General features: G+C 39.9%; 1 protein-coding gene and 1 long non-coding RNA gene across 3 annotated transcripts in view; one reads left to right on the plus strand and one right to left on the minus strand.

Annotated features, from left to right (window-relative positions):
• The window catches only part of USP38 (ubiquitin specific peptidase 38), a 37,833-nt gene extending 35,109 nt beyond the window's left edge, over nt 1–2,724 (minus strand). For both annotated transcript variants that reach the window (XM_021938824.2, XM_021938823.2), the window contains exon 1: nt 1,016–2,724. In XM_021938824.2, the coding sequence (XP_021794516.1) occupies nt 1,016–1,697 (682 nt within the window). In that variant the 5' untranslated portion in view covers nt 1,698–2,724. The remainder of the gene's footprint in view (nt 1–1,015) is intronic.
• LOC116274141 overlaps nt 2,540–15,895 on the plus strand; it is a 71,904-nt gene continuing 58,548 nt past the window's right edge. The window contains exon 1 of the long non-coding RNA XR_004182672.1: nt 2,540–2,608. This is a non-coding gene — a long non-coding RNA (uncharacterized LOC116274141). The remainder of the gene's footprint in view (nt 2,609–15,895) is intronic.

Consider the following 15,895-nt stretch of genomic DNA (forward strand, 5'->3'; position numbering starts at 1 on the left):
TAGGAACCTAACAGTTATGACAACACAGGCAATAGAAGTAAAATTACAAAAAGAAAAGAAAAACCAACTCAGATACTGCAAATACATCGTTTGTAATTCTTTCAAAAATATATTAAATTCATCAGAACATAGAACGCTTGATAAAACTCCACCTTTACTTCTGGTTCTTAAGATAAAAAGAGGACACGTCCCTCACAACTTCAATCTGAACAGCCAGACAGTCCCCGCTGGTGGTATAAATGAAGGAGAATGCTTGTACCAAGTAGAGCGGAAATGAACATGGTTTTGAATCTATTCAAACCTGAAAGGTCCAAGACAGAACAAGGAAGGTAGAGGTACTGGTAAAATTCCTGGGCGAGAAAGCATTTTCTAGGCAAGTATCATGTGACCCTTCTCTGCTTTCTGAGAATGCAGTTCATGGGCACTAAAACAAATATTTAAATCCTCGTACTCTTCTTCCTTCCCTCATTCTATCTGTATCCCTCCTTTGTCTACTAGATACTGTAGACAAAAAATGTCAGTATTTAAAAACTTCATAGTTAACTGGGATAATCCAGTAATAAATTGCACAATCCATTAATTCAAAAATGAGGAAATACAAAAATGGGGGAAAAACTCATTACAAAAGGAGAGAGACACGAACAACAAATACTATGGTAAACATCATGCTACCATTAGTCACTAATGAATGGAAGCTTTCTGCAGTAGCTGTCATCCTCAAAGCATTCCAAATAACTTGAGCAGAGGCTGGGTAATTAAGCAACTTGTTTAGTGCCAAAGGTCTTAGACCTGGACGTTCTCAACCTTTAAAATGGGAACGCTGCCTGTTTTTAAAGTACGAGGTGACGTCCTGAATAAGGTAGTGAATGTGAATAAATCTGGGATAAGGGTATTAGGATTTGCTCTCCCTTAAGAATGTTTTCAGGGCAGTAGGAAAACATAGTGTGAATGTGTGTGTTCAAGAGAGACATATACTGAATTTTTATGAGATGTTCTGAAAGATAATGACCCTTACCTGTGGAAGAGATGCTTGCAAAAACTTCCTGCAGAGAAGGCAACAGTGTGGTAGGCTCGGCCTTCCAGATGTTCTGCAGCAAGTTACTCACTTTTGTCACCTGGGAGACATATTCCCGCAACTCTCTCTCCTGAGTGGACACGCACTGGAAGTGGCCTATCGTTCGAACCAGCTGTTGACAGAACGTGATGGACAATTTCCCTTTGGGGATGCATTGCACGAAGTCGGTCAGAAGGTCGCTCAGTCGGGCACAGAGCTGCGGCTCCGGTCTCTCACACACCATCCGTAACACCTCTACCTGCAGGAGGCTGAAGAGATCCAGCACCGACGGACAGCTCATAATCAGCTTCAGGCCGTTGTGAATGTAGTCCAGGATGGCTACATCCTTCCTGTCCAGAGAGTGGTAGCCCTGATGAAGGAGGCCCAACACAAAGGTCTTGTTGAAGAAGGACTCGAACTCTGGCCGGTGGTATCGTGCGTAGGCCTCCAGCACCTGGTGCCCCACCTGCCGCTGGAAAGGGTCCTGGCCCTCCAGGATGAGCCGGGTCGTCAGGTCAAACATGGCCTCGCACTGCGCCTCGTCTAGCCAGTGCTCCGCCGATTCCACCACCTTCCGCACAATCACCCGCTTGAGGGGCAGGGGATGCGAAGAACTCACAAGGCCCTCCAGGATCTTGTCCATTGTCGCCACGCAGCAAGGCCAGGGCCAGAGGATAAGGAGCGGGTGGCGGCAGCCCCGAGGTGGGGCAGGAGAGCCCCGGGGCGGAGGTGAACTTGGAGCACCGCAGCAGCAGCGTGACGGGCCACCGCCACCGCCGCCTCAGCAGCCACATTTATGGGGCAGGGAGACCCATCCAAGCTGGGGCGAGAGCTGGCGAGCCTGGAGAGCGTAAGAACCGACACCTGCGGCTGGCCTAAGACGCCAGAGGCCCGTACTCCGCCGCCGCCCCGGGCCCTCGATCCCTCTCAGCATCAGCGCGGAGAGGCCTGTCGGGACCCCCGGCGGCGTCGGCGGGCGCTCAGGGTCCGGGGCTGCTAGCCGGTGGGTGGAGGAAGCGCGCCTCCGAGTTCCGGGTCAGGTGTGGGCGTCCAGGCTTCAGCAGATCGTGAGAAGAAGCCGGCTGTCGGCTGAGTCAGGAGGCGCTGTCACGGAGGGTGCTGGGATCAGCCGGGTAAAAGAGACCGAAGCGACACCCTTTGACCCGGATTTTGAAGTGCCGGCAAACAGGAAGTGAAGGACCTAGGACCCTCCGGCAAGGACCGCCCCTCCGCCCGTCTCTTCCTCTCTTCTTCCCTCTCTCCCTCCCTGCTTCCCCAGCTTCCGCCCGGAGTAGTAGACTCCCTTCCCCCGGCACTCGAGCCTACTTCCCGCCCCGCAGCGCAGGTGCGGCGACTACCGCGTCACTGGAGAGTGTGTCGAGTCACAGGCGGTCTTCCGCACGGAGCGTCCCCGGCTGACGCTGCGCAGCTGGCTGCGACCGTAGGATTCTCGCCGGCTAGTCTCCGTCGGTTCCGCCTGCGTCAGGTTACTCGTGAAAACTCGAGAAAGTGCTATTGATGTGAAATCCGAGGAAAAGAGCATTTGGGGGAAAAGTAAGGAAAACTCAAAACTCGGATTGAGAAGATTTTGCCTTGGCTCATTAATCAAGAGTTGCGCTTGCGCGCCTAAATGCCACTGCCTTTATCGTGCGATGTCGGTATTGAAGTAAGAGCAATACCGGCGGCATACCTAGCATTTAGCGGCCATCAGTATCAGTAGCAGGCCTGTAGCAAAAAACCAGTTAGTGAGCCTTTGTACCATATCGAAAATTATAAGCCGTCCAAAAAAGTGTGAGGAGAGTAAGGGAAAACGGCATATTAGAATTCAAGTATTTTTATTCCTGTGTCATACAAAAGAGTACTGTGAAAATAGAAAACCAGGTGGAAATACCACAAAACTCATTGTGTATGTTGACACTGAAGATGGTTTAAAGTAGGGAAGAACAGATGCAATCATGTTTGTTCTCTTTCATGCCAAATTCCAAAGATTCACAATAAGAGTTTGAACTTCAATCAGAGCTCTTTATATTGGAAAATATTGCCTAACTATATAGCGCCCTTCAGGCTTAGTTAATATAGTTGTGAAACTAGACATTAAGGCCCTGTAATACAGACAAAACTTTAAAGAAATAGGTCATTTAAAATGTCCCGTAGAAAAATGAACAAAATTCTGTTACTTCAGTTTGCTAAAGAGTGTTTTTTTTTGTTTTTTTTTTAACCAAGTTACAAACACGATTATACTAACATATTTAACACGTTGATTATGGTAGTCTTACGAAGAGTGGTTTAGAGGAGACAGGGGCTGGGTAAAAGGGAACTTAAGACCAAGTTGAGTTGTAGGAAGATACCGAAGATAAAAGAGAATTGAGGTAATTGATCTATCCATCATGCTAGAGACAGGAATGATTTTGGAACTTTCCTTTTTCCAATAGGCAGGAGGTGAAGGTACAGAGATATTTGTCTTTACTGGGAATAATGCCACAGTGGAAGACAAAAATAATATAGAAAATAAACTATTAAGAAGGAAGTATTAGGAAGGAGCGTGGATTTGAGGTGGAGTGGAGGAAATTTGGAATTAGTCTTTGTGCTCAGAAACTAACAGGATGAATATTGCTGAATGGTACCAGTGAAGTGATTATTCCAAAGTAGACAAGAAAAAAATATTGGTAAATTTAAAACTTGACAGATTACTTTGAATTGTCTATAACATTTTCTTCTTTCTGTTAATACTAGGTCTTGAAAAATTAAATATTACAAAATAAGATGTCTGAGAGAACATAATGCTATTAATTCATATAAATTACATAACGTCATAATATTAGACTTCCAAAAGCACCATGACTGTATTTTAAAAATACCTGTTGAATGATAGATGCATGAAATGAAATATTAGGTTTTTATACCAAGATATTCAAAACTTATTTCCTTCTTTTGCCATTAGTTAAAAAAATGTGTATAATACTCTCTTCTATAAGATTTCAATTGAAAGTGGCCAACTTTAAATTTATTTTATAGCATAACTAAAAATTCTGTAATAATACCATGGTCCTTTTTAACATTTTAAAATATTTTCAGAAGTCTGTGGAAGATTTTTTTTTGCAGTGAGTCATGCCACTAATCATTGAATCCAATGGGTGCTATCGTATGGGGCATTAAAATTTTGTATAAAGTTTTAGTCTAAGGCCTCAATTGCTAATTACAGGTTTTACAAATATGTTAGATCTGAGAATGGGAGCTGAGTGATGGGGATGAAAGAAGAAAAAGCACAGGATAGGGAGTGATTATTGAGCAACCTCTGTGTTCCTGGAACTCAATATATTATACTTTACCCTTGGTTCTCAAAACAGGGTTTTGGAAGTAGATGTTAATAGCTGCATTTTATAGATAAGATACTGAAACCAAAGGAGGTTAAAAAAATAATCACGTCTGACTCTAGAGTCTCTATTAATTTCCATCATACTATTAGATGAAAAGTGTGTGTGTTTATATTTGTGATAAGCAAAGAGAAAAGGCAGTTCCAAAAGCAGTAGTTAGAGTTGGCCAACTGCAATAACGTTATTGTGAGGTTAGTTTTCTCCTAGGAAATTTATATTATACCATCTTATAGAATCAAAAGCAAACTGATTTTATAGAGAGGACTGTGATAAATAAACCATCATATGAAATAATTACAAATAATCCCTGACTTTATGAAATTTATGTTCATATACGTTTTTTAAGTTGTAAAGAAAATAAGACAGGAAAGAAACACACCAACCACTTTGATATGGTTTTTGTTTTAATGATTTAAAATGGACACCAAGCTAATCTCATGACCCTATTTCATTTAATTTTTTAATTTTTAATTAATTCATTTAATTTTTTTCACAGTGCAAAGTGAAAGCAAGTTTATTAAGGAAGTAAATGAATAAAAGAAAATTAAAAATTAAAAATATACCATTGGCTACTTCATAGGCAGAGCAGCCTCACTACCCTATTTTAAATCTTCCAGTGCTTATCATCTTAAAATTCAAATGGCTACTGTTGACTTTAAGGCCCTCCATAAAGTTGCTCTTGTGTCTTTTCCTACCGTTCTCCTCATTTATTATATGTTTACAGCCTGATTCTGTCCTCTAGAATCTAAGCTTCATGAGGTCAAAAAACAAACCCCTTAATTTTCTTAGTTACCTCTATATCTAGCAGTTAGAACCTAAACAATCTAACAAGTGTGTGTGTATGTGTGTGTGTGTGTGTGTGTGTGTGTGTGAGAGATGGAGTCTCACTCTGTTGCCCAGGCTGGAGTACAGTGGTATGATCTCAGCTCACTGCAACCTCCTGGGTTCAAGTGATTCTCCTGTCTCAGCCTCCTGAGTAGCTAGGATTATAGGCACCCACCGCCACACCTGGCTAATTTTTGTATTTTTAGTAGAGATGGGGTTTCACCATGTTGGCCAGGCTGGTCTTGAACTCCTGACCACAAATGGTCTTCCCACCTCAGCATCCCAAAGTGCTGGGATTACAGGCGTGAGCCACCGTGCTCAGCTCAGTCTAACAATTTTTTGAGTGAATGAAGTTTTAAAAAATGAAATGAAAAACATGGTTAAGGCCGGGCGCGGTGGCTCAAGCCTGTAATCCCAGCACTTTGGGAGGCCGAGACAGGCGGATCACGAGGTCAGGAGATCGAGACCATCCTGGCTGACACGGTGAAACCCCGTCTCTACTAAAAAATACAAAAAACTAGCCGGGCGACGTGGCGGGCGCCTGTAGTCCCAGCTACTCGGGAGGCTGAGGCAGGAGAATGGCGTGAACCCGGGAGGCGGAGCTTGCAGTGAGGTGAGATCCGGCCACTGCACTCCAGCCTGGGCCACAGAGCGAGACTCTGTCTCAAAAAAAAAAAAAAAAAAAAAAAAAACGGTTAAAAAAAAGTCCTAAGGAATCTACACAATAATTTCTAGAACTAAAAAACTCAGCAGGGTTTCAGAACATAAGAGAATAGACAAAAATCAATTGTACTTTTATGTACTAGCAATGAACACATGGAAACCAAAATTAAAAATATAGCATTGATAATTGCTCAAAATAAAAACTATGTAGGTGTAAATCTGACAGTGCATGTACAGGACTCATGCTGAAAACAACAAAACACTGATGAAAGAAATCAAAGATCTAAATAAATGACCATGTACAAGGATTAGAAGACTCACCGTAGTGTAGATGTTAATGATCCCTAAATCGATATGCAGGTTTAATACAATTCCTATTAAAACTCCAGCAAGGTTTTTTTTTTCTTCTTCCTGTACAGGCAAGATTATTCTAAAATGTATTTGGAAAAACAAATCAGAGTAGCTACAACAATTCTGAAAAGGAGGAATTAAGTGAGAGGGACCATTTTACCTGTGTTACTTTGTTCTTATGCTGCTAATAAAGATGTATCTGAGACTAGGTAATTTATAAAGGAAAAGTTTAATTGACTCATAGTTCAGCATGGCTGGCAGGCCTCAGGAAACTTACACTTATGGTGGAAGGGGAAGCAAACATGTCCTTCACGTGGCAGCAGGAAGGAGAAGAATGAGAGCTAAGCTAAAGGGGGAAGCCTGTTATAAAATCAGATCTCGTGAGAACTTATATCATGAGAACAGGATGGGCGAACCTGCTCCCATGATTCAATTATTTCCACCTGTTTCTTCCCTCAACACATGGGGGTTATGGGCAGTACAATTCAAGATGAGATTTGGGTGGGGACACAGCCAAACCATAGCACTAATCAAATATAATACTCATTATATGCCAGGGTAATTAAGACAGTATGGTAATGGCAGAGAGATGGACACATAGTCAGTGAAATGGACAACAATAACCTAGACCTACACAAATATACCCAAGTGATTTTTGACAGAGATTCAAAAGCCATTCAGTGGAGGAAGGATAGTGTTTTCAACAAATGGTGCTGGAGTAATTGGATGTTCATAGGCAAAAAAGAAATGAGAAAACAACAGTACCACTGGACTGTTCTGCTACAAGGTTTCACAGAAGCCCCAAACTTATTTTGTCAAATCTTAGTCCTGGAGGAATTCAAACTTTCCAGGACCCAGTTGTTAGAATATGTGGATGAACTTTTAATTTCTGGCAAAAGGAAGGCCGAGGTATCAGAAACCACCATAATCTTGCCGTATTTTCTTTGAGAAAGGGGATTGTGAGTCTCTAAGAACAGATTGCAGTTTGTAGAAAAAGAAGTTAAATATTTAGGACACCTGATTAATGAAGGGAAGTGGATAATAAACCCAGAGAGAATATGGGGAATAGTGGGTTTGCCTTTGCCTAAGACAAAGAGAAAACTCCAAAAATTTTTAGGTTTAACTGGCTATTTAGGTTATGGATTGACTCATATGCTTAAAAGACAAAATTCTGTATCTCAAGTTACTAGAAGAGGAGCCCGATCCCTTGTAATGGCCCCCAGAGGAAATTCAGGCAGTGAAAGAGCTAAAGCAGGCCCTCACTACAGCCCTGGTCCTGGCCCTCCCATCTTTAGAGAAACCATTCCATCTGTTTGTAACAGTAGACCGGGGCGTGGCCCTTGGGGTGCTTACTCAAACCTGGGGAGGGAAGAGGCAACCTGTTGCTTTTGTCTCCAAGCTTCTCGATCCTGTCTCTCAGGGGTGATCTGAATGTGTGCAAGCAGTAGCTGTGACAGCCCAGATGGTAGAGGAGAGTTGAAAGCTACCCTTTGGTGGGGCCCTAATAGTAAACACCCCACACCAGGTCAGGAATATATTAAATCAAAAAGCTGGGAGATGGTTGTTGGATTCTCAGATTCTAAAATATGAAGTCATATTACTAGAAAAAGATTGTTTGGTTGTAACACCAGATACTTACCTGAATCCAGCCAGTTTCCTATGGAAAGGAGACAAGAACAAAGAGACATCAGACTGTAACTGCTTAGATATCATAGAATACCAAGCCAAAGTTAGACCAGACCTTAGGGAAGCTCCACTACGTGATGGGATTAGACTGTTTGAGGATGGGTCATCCGGAGTGATAGATGGCAAGAGACATAATGGTTATGCTGTCTTTGATGGAAATAAGCACTCATTATGTGAGAAAGGTAGATTACCTAATGGCTGGTCAGCCCAAACCTATGAATTACATGCTCTTGACCCCTAAAGCTCCTTGAAGGCCAAGAAGGGACTATATATACTGATTCTAAATGTGCCTATGGGGTGGTACACACTTTTGGAAAAATCTGGACAGAGCAGGGCCTAATAAATAGTAGGAGAAAATAATTGGTACATGGGGAACTGGTCAGACAGGTTTTAGAAAGTCTCCTGCTTCCAGCAGAGGTAGCCATAGTTCATGTAAATGATCATCAGAAAGAGAACACTATAGAAGCTATAGGAAACAGGTTTGCAGATGAAGCTGCTAGGCAAGCGTCCCTGGGAGAAGAAATTATAGACTATTTAGCCTGATACCAGACTTCCCTAAGGTAGTATTAAGGTCTCAGTTTACCAGAGAGGAGAAGGAAGAATTAGACAGGATGGGGGTCACTCAAAGTGAAGATGGGAAATGGGTACTTCCTGATGGGAGAGAAATGGTAAGTAAACCCCTGATGAGAGAACTGATGTCTGTATTACTCCCCAAAGGGAGTCATTGGGGACCCCAGAGTCTGCATGATGCAATACTTAAGAATTATGGGTGTATAGGGATTTATACCCTCGTTAAACAAGTATGTGGAAGTTGTGTAACTTGTCAAAGGATAAACAAAGAGGTGATTAGAAAACAGTTCACAGGAGGAAGACCTCCTGGACTAAGACCACTTCAGAGCATTCAAGTAGATTTCACATAAATACCCAAAGTAGGAAGACTGAAGTATTTATTTACTGGTGATCATGGATCACCTTTCCAGCTGGGTGGAAGCCTTTCCCCTTCCAACAGCCACCTCCAGGAACGTGGTCAAAATAATATTATAACAGACTTTACCTAGATTTGGCCTGGTGAAAAACATTGATTCAGACAATGGCAGCCACTTCACCTCCAGGGTGTCAAGGGGAATTATGGAAGGTTTACAAATTAGATGGGATTATTACACCCCTTGGCATCCCCCTTCCTCTGAAAAGGTAGAATGAATCAAACTCTCAAAAAGCACTTCACCAAACTAATAAACTAAAATGCCTTGGACCAAATGTCTCCCAATGGCACTCCTTAGGATTAGGACAGTCCCAAGAAAAGACTTGAGATTGTCCCCCTACAAGTTATTATATGGACTCCTGTATTCAGGCAGAGCTATGGATATTCCTACTATGGAAACCAAGGATCAATTCTTAAGAAATTATATACAGGCATTATCATCCACCCTGTAATCCCTTAGGTTAAAAGGACTTCTGACTCAAACTCTGCCTCTTGAGTTAGCAGTTCACTGCTTCCAGCCTGGCAACTAGGTGCTGATTAAGACTTGGAAAGAAGACAAGCTCCATCCAAGCTGAGAAGGTCCCTATCAAGTGCTGCTGACCCCTGAGATGGCCATGTGTACAGCTGAATGGGGGTGGACTCACTATACTTGTCAAGGGACTGGTAAAAGAGACCCTGGAAGGATGGGAAAAAGATCAGTGGAAAGTACATGGGTCACTTGAGGAACCCTTAAAGTTAACTCTGAGATGAATCTAAAAAGAAAACATGGGCTGGTCCCTTTTCTGGAAGCCAATATGGCTGGGATGGGCTACTATACGAAGAGAAGAAGGTCAAAGTAGAAACTGACAGGAGACTCCTGTCTACCCATTCAGGTTGGTAATTAATGTAACCAAGATGGTGGCACCCAAGACTATAAGATTTGATGACTGCCAGGTTTTACCTTGTGAGAATTTGGAAAATCAGAGACAACGCTTACATGTGGATAAATATCCACTTCATATGATCTGCTTGGAATAGTCAAATTAGAGGTTTCTAGGGCCTAGAGAGAAAATAAATGGGAAGTTATTGTTTAATAGGTACAGAGTTTCTGTTTCAAAGGATGAAAAGTTCTGTAAATGGATAGTGGTGATGATTGCACAACAGTGTGAATGTACTTAATGCCACTGAACTGTACACTTCAGAATGGTAAATTTTGGGTTATATTTTACCACAATAAAAAATTAAAATCAACAGTAAAAAAGTCAATCCAATTAAAAATGGGCAAAAGACTTCAAGATACGTTTCAATGAAGAGGATATACAGATGGCAAACAAATGAAAAATTGTTTAACATTACTAGCTAATAGGGAAATGCAAATTAAGACCCTGAGATATTATTACACACTTATTAGAGAACTGCTAAAATAAAAAATGGTGACAACATTAATGCTGGCAGAGATGCAGACAGACTGATATCTCATACATTGCAAGTGGAAATGCAAAATGGTTTAATCACTCTGGAGAATTGTTTGACAGTTTCTTAAAAATTAAACATGCAGCTATCATATGATCAAACTGTTGAACTACTGGGTATTTATTCCAGAGAAATGAAAATCTATGTTCACACAAATACATATAGGCAAATATCCAAAGCAGTGTTATTTGCAATAGCCAACAACCAAAAACATTCAAAATGGTCATCAGTAGGTGAATGGCTAAACAAACTGTGGTCATCAGTAGGTTGAATGGCTAAACAAACTGGTACGTTCTTACTGTGGAATATTACTTAGCAATAAAAAGAAACTATTGATGGATACAACTTGGATGGATTTCAAGGGCATTCTGCCAAGTGAAAAAAACTGATCTCAAAAGTCACATACTATGTGATTCCATTTGTATGACATTCTCAACATGAGGAAATTTTAGAGATGAAGAACAGATCAGTGGTTGCCAAGGGCTAGGTATAGATAGGAGAGGCAAAGGGATGAGTAGAACTTTTAATAAAGGGGTAGCATGAGGGTAATCCTTGTGGTGATAGAATAGTTGTGTACCTTGATTGTGACTGTTGCATGACTCCACACATGTAGTAAAATGGCATGGAACTATACATACTTTGTATCGATATCAATTTCCTGATTTTGATATTATGCTATAGTTATATAAGAGGTAACATTGAGGTGTAACTGAGTGAGGAGTACAGAGGATTTCTCTGTGTTATCTTTGCAACTTCCTGTGAATCTATAATGATTTCAAAATTAAAAAGTTTAAAACAAAACACCCCTTAAAAAACCAACCCTGGCCATGAGTGGCCTGTACTTTCACTTAGGTGACTTTAGTCTGCCCTGTTTGATCTTCCCCACCAAAACAAACCCCAAACTCCATAATATTTAGAAACTAAGAGATTAAAACTTCCAGGATCATATTATTTATTTATTTATTTATTTATTTATTTATTTATTTATTTTTGAGACAGCGTCTCACTCTGTCGCCCAGGCTGGAATGAAGTGGCATGATCTCGGTTCACTGCAACCTCCACCTCTTGGTGTCAATAAATTCTCCTCCCTCAGCCTCCCAAGTAGCTGGGATTACAGGCATGCACCACCATGCCTGGCTAATTTTTGTATTTTTAGTGGAGACAGGGTTTCAACAGGCTAGTCTTGAAGCTGGCCAGGTTGGCCTTGGAACTTCTGGCCTCAGGTGGTCCACCTGCATCAGCCTCCCAAAGTGTTGGGATTACAGGTGTGAGCCACTGTGCCCAGCCAGGATTATGTTTTAAGAGGCAAATGGATTCATGACTATGCATAGACAGTGGCCTGTGCAGCCTGTGAGGCCTACTACACGTTAATTCTTGCTCTTAATTAACTAGATGTAAATGGGAAACAAGTTACTAATAAATCATGGTTGCTAGAAATAAAGGTTTTAGTTCTAGTATTTATTAAATAAGATTAAAAAGTAAGGATTATTTATATATCTATTTGAATTCTGTGTAATAAAAATTCCAACATGGGCCCTCTATCAGCTGGAATTGCTATGACAGATTCTTTATGAAAAATAATCTAGAGAGTAATTATCTCAGTCTGCTCGGGCTGCCATAACAGCATACTGTAGACTGTGTGGCTTAAACAGCAGAAATTTACCTTCTAACTGTTCTGGAGGCTGGAAGTCCAAGATCAGGATGCCAGTAGTGTTGGTTTCTGGTGAGTGCTCTCTTCCTAAATTGCAGATGGCTGTCTTCTTGCTATGTTTTCACATGGCCTCTTCTCTGCATGAGAGAAGTGAGAAGGATCTCAGGTTTTTCTTTTTATAAGAACAGTGATTCTGATTTAACCTCAGTTACCTCCTTAAAGGTTCTATCTTCAAATGCCCATTGAGGCTTAGGGCTTCATTTTTTTGGTGGGGGGAGGGAGGAAAAAATTCAGTCCATAACAGAAACCAATTTTTTTTTTCCCTGTGGATTGCATTCTTGCTATTATCTAATAGACTTTAAGCTAGTTTTTCTCAATGAAACTCCTAAAATTGAGGTGACTTTTTTGAGTTGTTATCAGATCTATTAATTAAAATTTTAATTGGGGTAGGGCACAGAAATCTGTGTTGTTAGTAGACCCCAGTTGATTCTTCTGCATTACCACGTTTGAGTGTGTTAAGCAAACCCTCTCCCCACATTAAATTACGGGTGAGAAACTAGGTGGAGAAAAGTTAGACACACTGAATTTCTCAGTGTATAGTTTATTTCACTAAAGACTTTGGAGGGATGGTATGAAAAGAAACTTGCTTTGAGAGACTTAAATATTGAAGGCATCTTAGACTGCTGGCAAAAGCCAGAACTGAAGAAGCAAGGAGACTAGGATTTACATTCAAGCATTGTGAACCTCCGTGAGCCTCCATCTCTCTGATGCTAAATATTTCATCTTAACTAGATTAGTAACCTGAGACTTGATATTATAAGGAAGGGCATTTTAGGTAGTGATAATACTTACAAGATCTGCTTCAGATAGAGTTGTTCTAAACAAAGTTTGTTAGAATACTAAATTGTTTTTTAAATTAAAAAAATACAATTGTTGGTTGGCAATTTAATTCTCTGTGGGGACATGGAATTTACATTCAATATGATCCAAAGATGCATGATGAGTAAAACATATAGTGTGCTAGTTGGTATAAAGTGCTATGAGGAAAAGTAATTCAGGGAAGGGAGTGATAGTAATTACAGTTTTAAGTAGTATGATCAAGAAATGCTTGTTAAGAGTGGTGACATTTAAGCAAAGCTCCAAAGGACCCTGCAAACATTTGGGGGAAAGAGTAGTCCCACAGAAGAACCAGCCTGGAGTGATTTCAAGGGAAGGCTATTAGGAACGGAAGTCAAATAGCATAGGGTATTGCAAACACCTTGGCTTGTACTTCAAGTGAGGTAGAGAGACATTGGAGGGTTTTAAGCAGAGAGATGGCATGATTTGACTTGATGTTTTAAAATTATCAGTCTGCAATATTATAAAAGTCAATTATTTCATAAGTTATTAATTTTTTTTTTTGGAAATTTAATACAATCACAACTACAGTGCCACCAGGTAATTTTTTCATGAAGTTAAACCTATGTTCAATATATAATTTAATTGGAAAAATTAAATGTGTTTAAGTTAATTTAAATTTAAATTAAATAAAACCGTACAAGTACTAGAAAACCTAGGTGAATTAATTTTAATGTAGAAGTGAGGAAACCTTGCTATTACTTAAAATCCAGATAAAATAAGGAAAAAAATGGAGAAGTTTTATTATATAAAAATAATTGGTATGGGAGGAAAGAAGAAAAATAGAAGATAAATTACAAGTTAGGAAAAAACATTTGCAGGTTAGTCATAGGAAAGAAAGGAGTTCGATATGCCTGCTGTATAAAGAGCTCCTGAAAATAGATTGACAAAAGGCCAGCAACTCCATAGAAAAATGGGCTAGAACAGTTTACAAAGAGATGGCCACACACCATCTGAAGAGATACACATCACTTTTAATAAAATAAATGTAAATTAAAATTATGCTTAAATGTATTTCTCATGTATCAGACAAAAATTTCAAAGTTTGACCACATGCTTTGTTGCTGAGGCTGTGGAGAAACAGGCATTCTCATACAATTGCTGATGGGAATGTAAAATGATATAACTCATATAGAGGTGAATCTGGCAATAATAAAATTACATACATTTACCATGTGATCCAGCAATCTTACCTGAGGGAATCTATCCTTAAAATATACTGATAAAAATATGAAAACACATATACTATATGTGTGTAAGTCTTCTTATGATAGCAGTCTTTGTAGTAACCAAAGACTACTGTAAGTAAACAAAGTTTCCATGAGTAGGGGAATGGCCGATAAAGTAAATCTACACAATTGTGTCCCTTAAAAAAAAAAAAAAAGAGAGCGATCTTCAGAATATACTATTAATTTTAAAAAGTATGGTAGGAAAAGAAGCTCTATTGATGTTTATAAGAAACTATCTTTTATCTCCAAAGGCATGGGGGTGGAAATACACACACACACACACACACACACACACGTGTTTGCTTATTTTTTTAAATGAAAGAATGAGCCCTAAAAAGGATACACATAAGGGAAGAAAAACATATGACTTTCTTTGAAAATTTCTTGTTTTGCGTGTTTGATTTTAGGACCATGTAAATATTTTACGTAATTATAGAACACAATAAAGGAAAAAGAAGAAATCTCTAAAATATGAAATGAAATGAAACAAACTTACTTATGTAATATAGTACTTTGGTTCATACCACACAAAAAGGAAATATTCCTAGTGATTTTTTGTTTTGAGACAGTCTCACTCTCTTGCCTAGACTGAAGTGCGCTGGCATGGATCACTTGGCTCAGGGGAATTTCTGCCTCCTGGGTTCAAGCAATTCTCCTGCCTCAGCCTCCCAAGTAGCTGGGATTCCAGGTGCATGTCACCATGCCTGGCTAACTTTTGTATTTTAATAGAGATGAGGTTTTACCATGTTGACCAGGCTGGTCTCAAACTCCTGGCCTCAAGTGAGGTGGGAATATTGCTTGAGCCCAGCAGTTTGAGACTAGCCGGGGCAAGAGTGGAGCTCCATTTCCATTTAAAAAAATTTAAAAAGTAGCCAGGTGTGGTGGTACACACCTGTTGTCTCAGCTACAAGGGATGCTGACGCAGGAGTATCCTTTGAGCCAGGAGGTTGAGGCTGCAGTGAGCCATGTTCACACCAGTATTCTGTAGCCTGAGTGATAGAGTGAGTCTCAAAAACATAAAAAATCTAAACCAATCAAAATGTATAGACCTTATTTGAATCTCAATTTAAAACCACACAAAAATTAACATAAGACACTTGAGGAAAAGTGAACCCTGGATGGATATTTGATAATATAAAGGAATTTTTAAAAGTTTAATAATGGCATTGTGATTATGTTTTAAAAGAGTCCTTATCTTCTGGAGATACATACTGAAATATTCACAGATATTATATATTTGCTCCAGAATGATGTAGGAGTAGGGTTGTGGGTTTCACTGAGAAACAATTGCCCATGATAATTGTTGAAAATAAGTGATAGGTATAAAAAGTTAAAAAAAACCCACAAAGAATATTCTAGATATCTTTCTGAGAGGAGACTTAAGGAAGGCATGGAGGATTACAGTAGAAGCAGGGAGATTAGTTAAATCACTATTGGAGTAATCTAGGAGATATAGTCGGTTGTGGCTTGGACCAGGGCTATTAACAGTGGAGGTGGAGAGAAGTGTTATGATTCTGAATACAGTTTAAAGATAGCACTCTTAATATTTGTTAGACTGAATAAGGAGGGTGAGAGAAAAGAGAGGTCAAGAATGACTCCAAGGTTTTTCATCTGAGCATTTTGGAAGATGGAGTGACCAATAAGCAAGATGGTGAAGACTGCCAAAGAAGCAGGTTTAAGAAAGATGAACTTCATTTGGCTTATATTATATTTGAGATGTCTACTAAACCA

This window comes from Papio anubis, chromosome 3 (genome assembly GCF_008728515.1).
Source record: "Papio anubis isolate 15944 chromosome 3, Panubis1.0, whole genome shotgun sequence".
In the NCBI taxonomy this organism is placed as follows: Eukaryota; Metazoa; Chordata; class Mammalia; order Primates; family Cercopithecidae; genus Papio; species Papio anubis.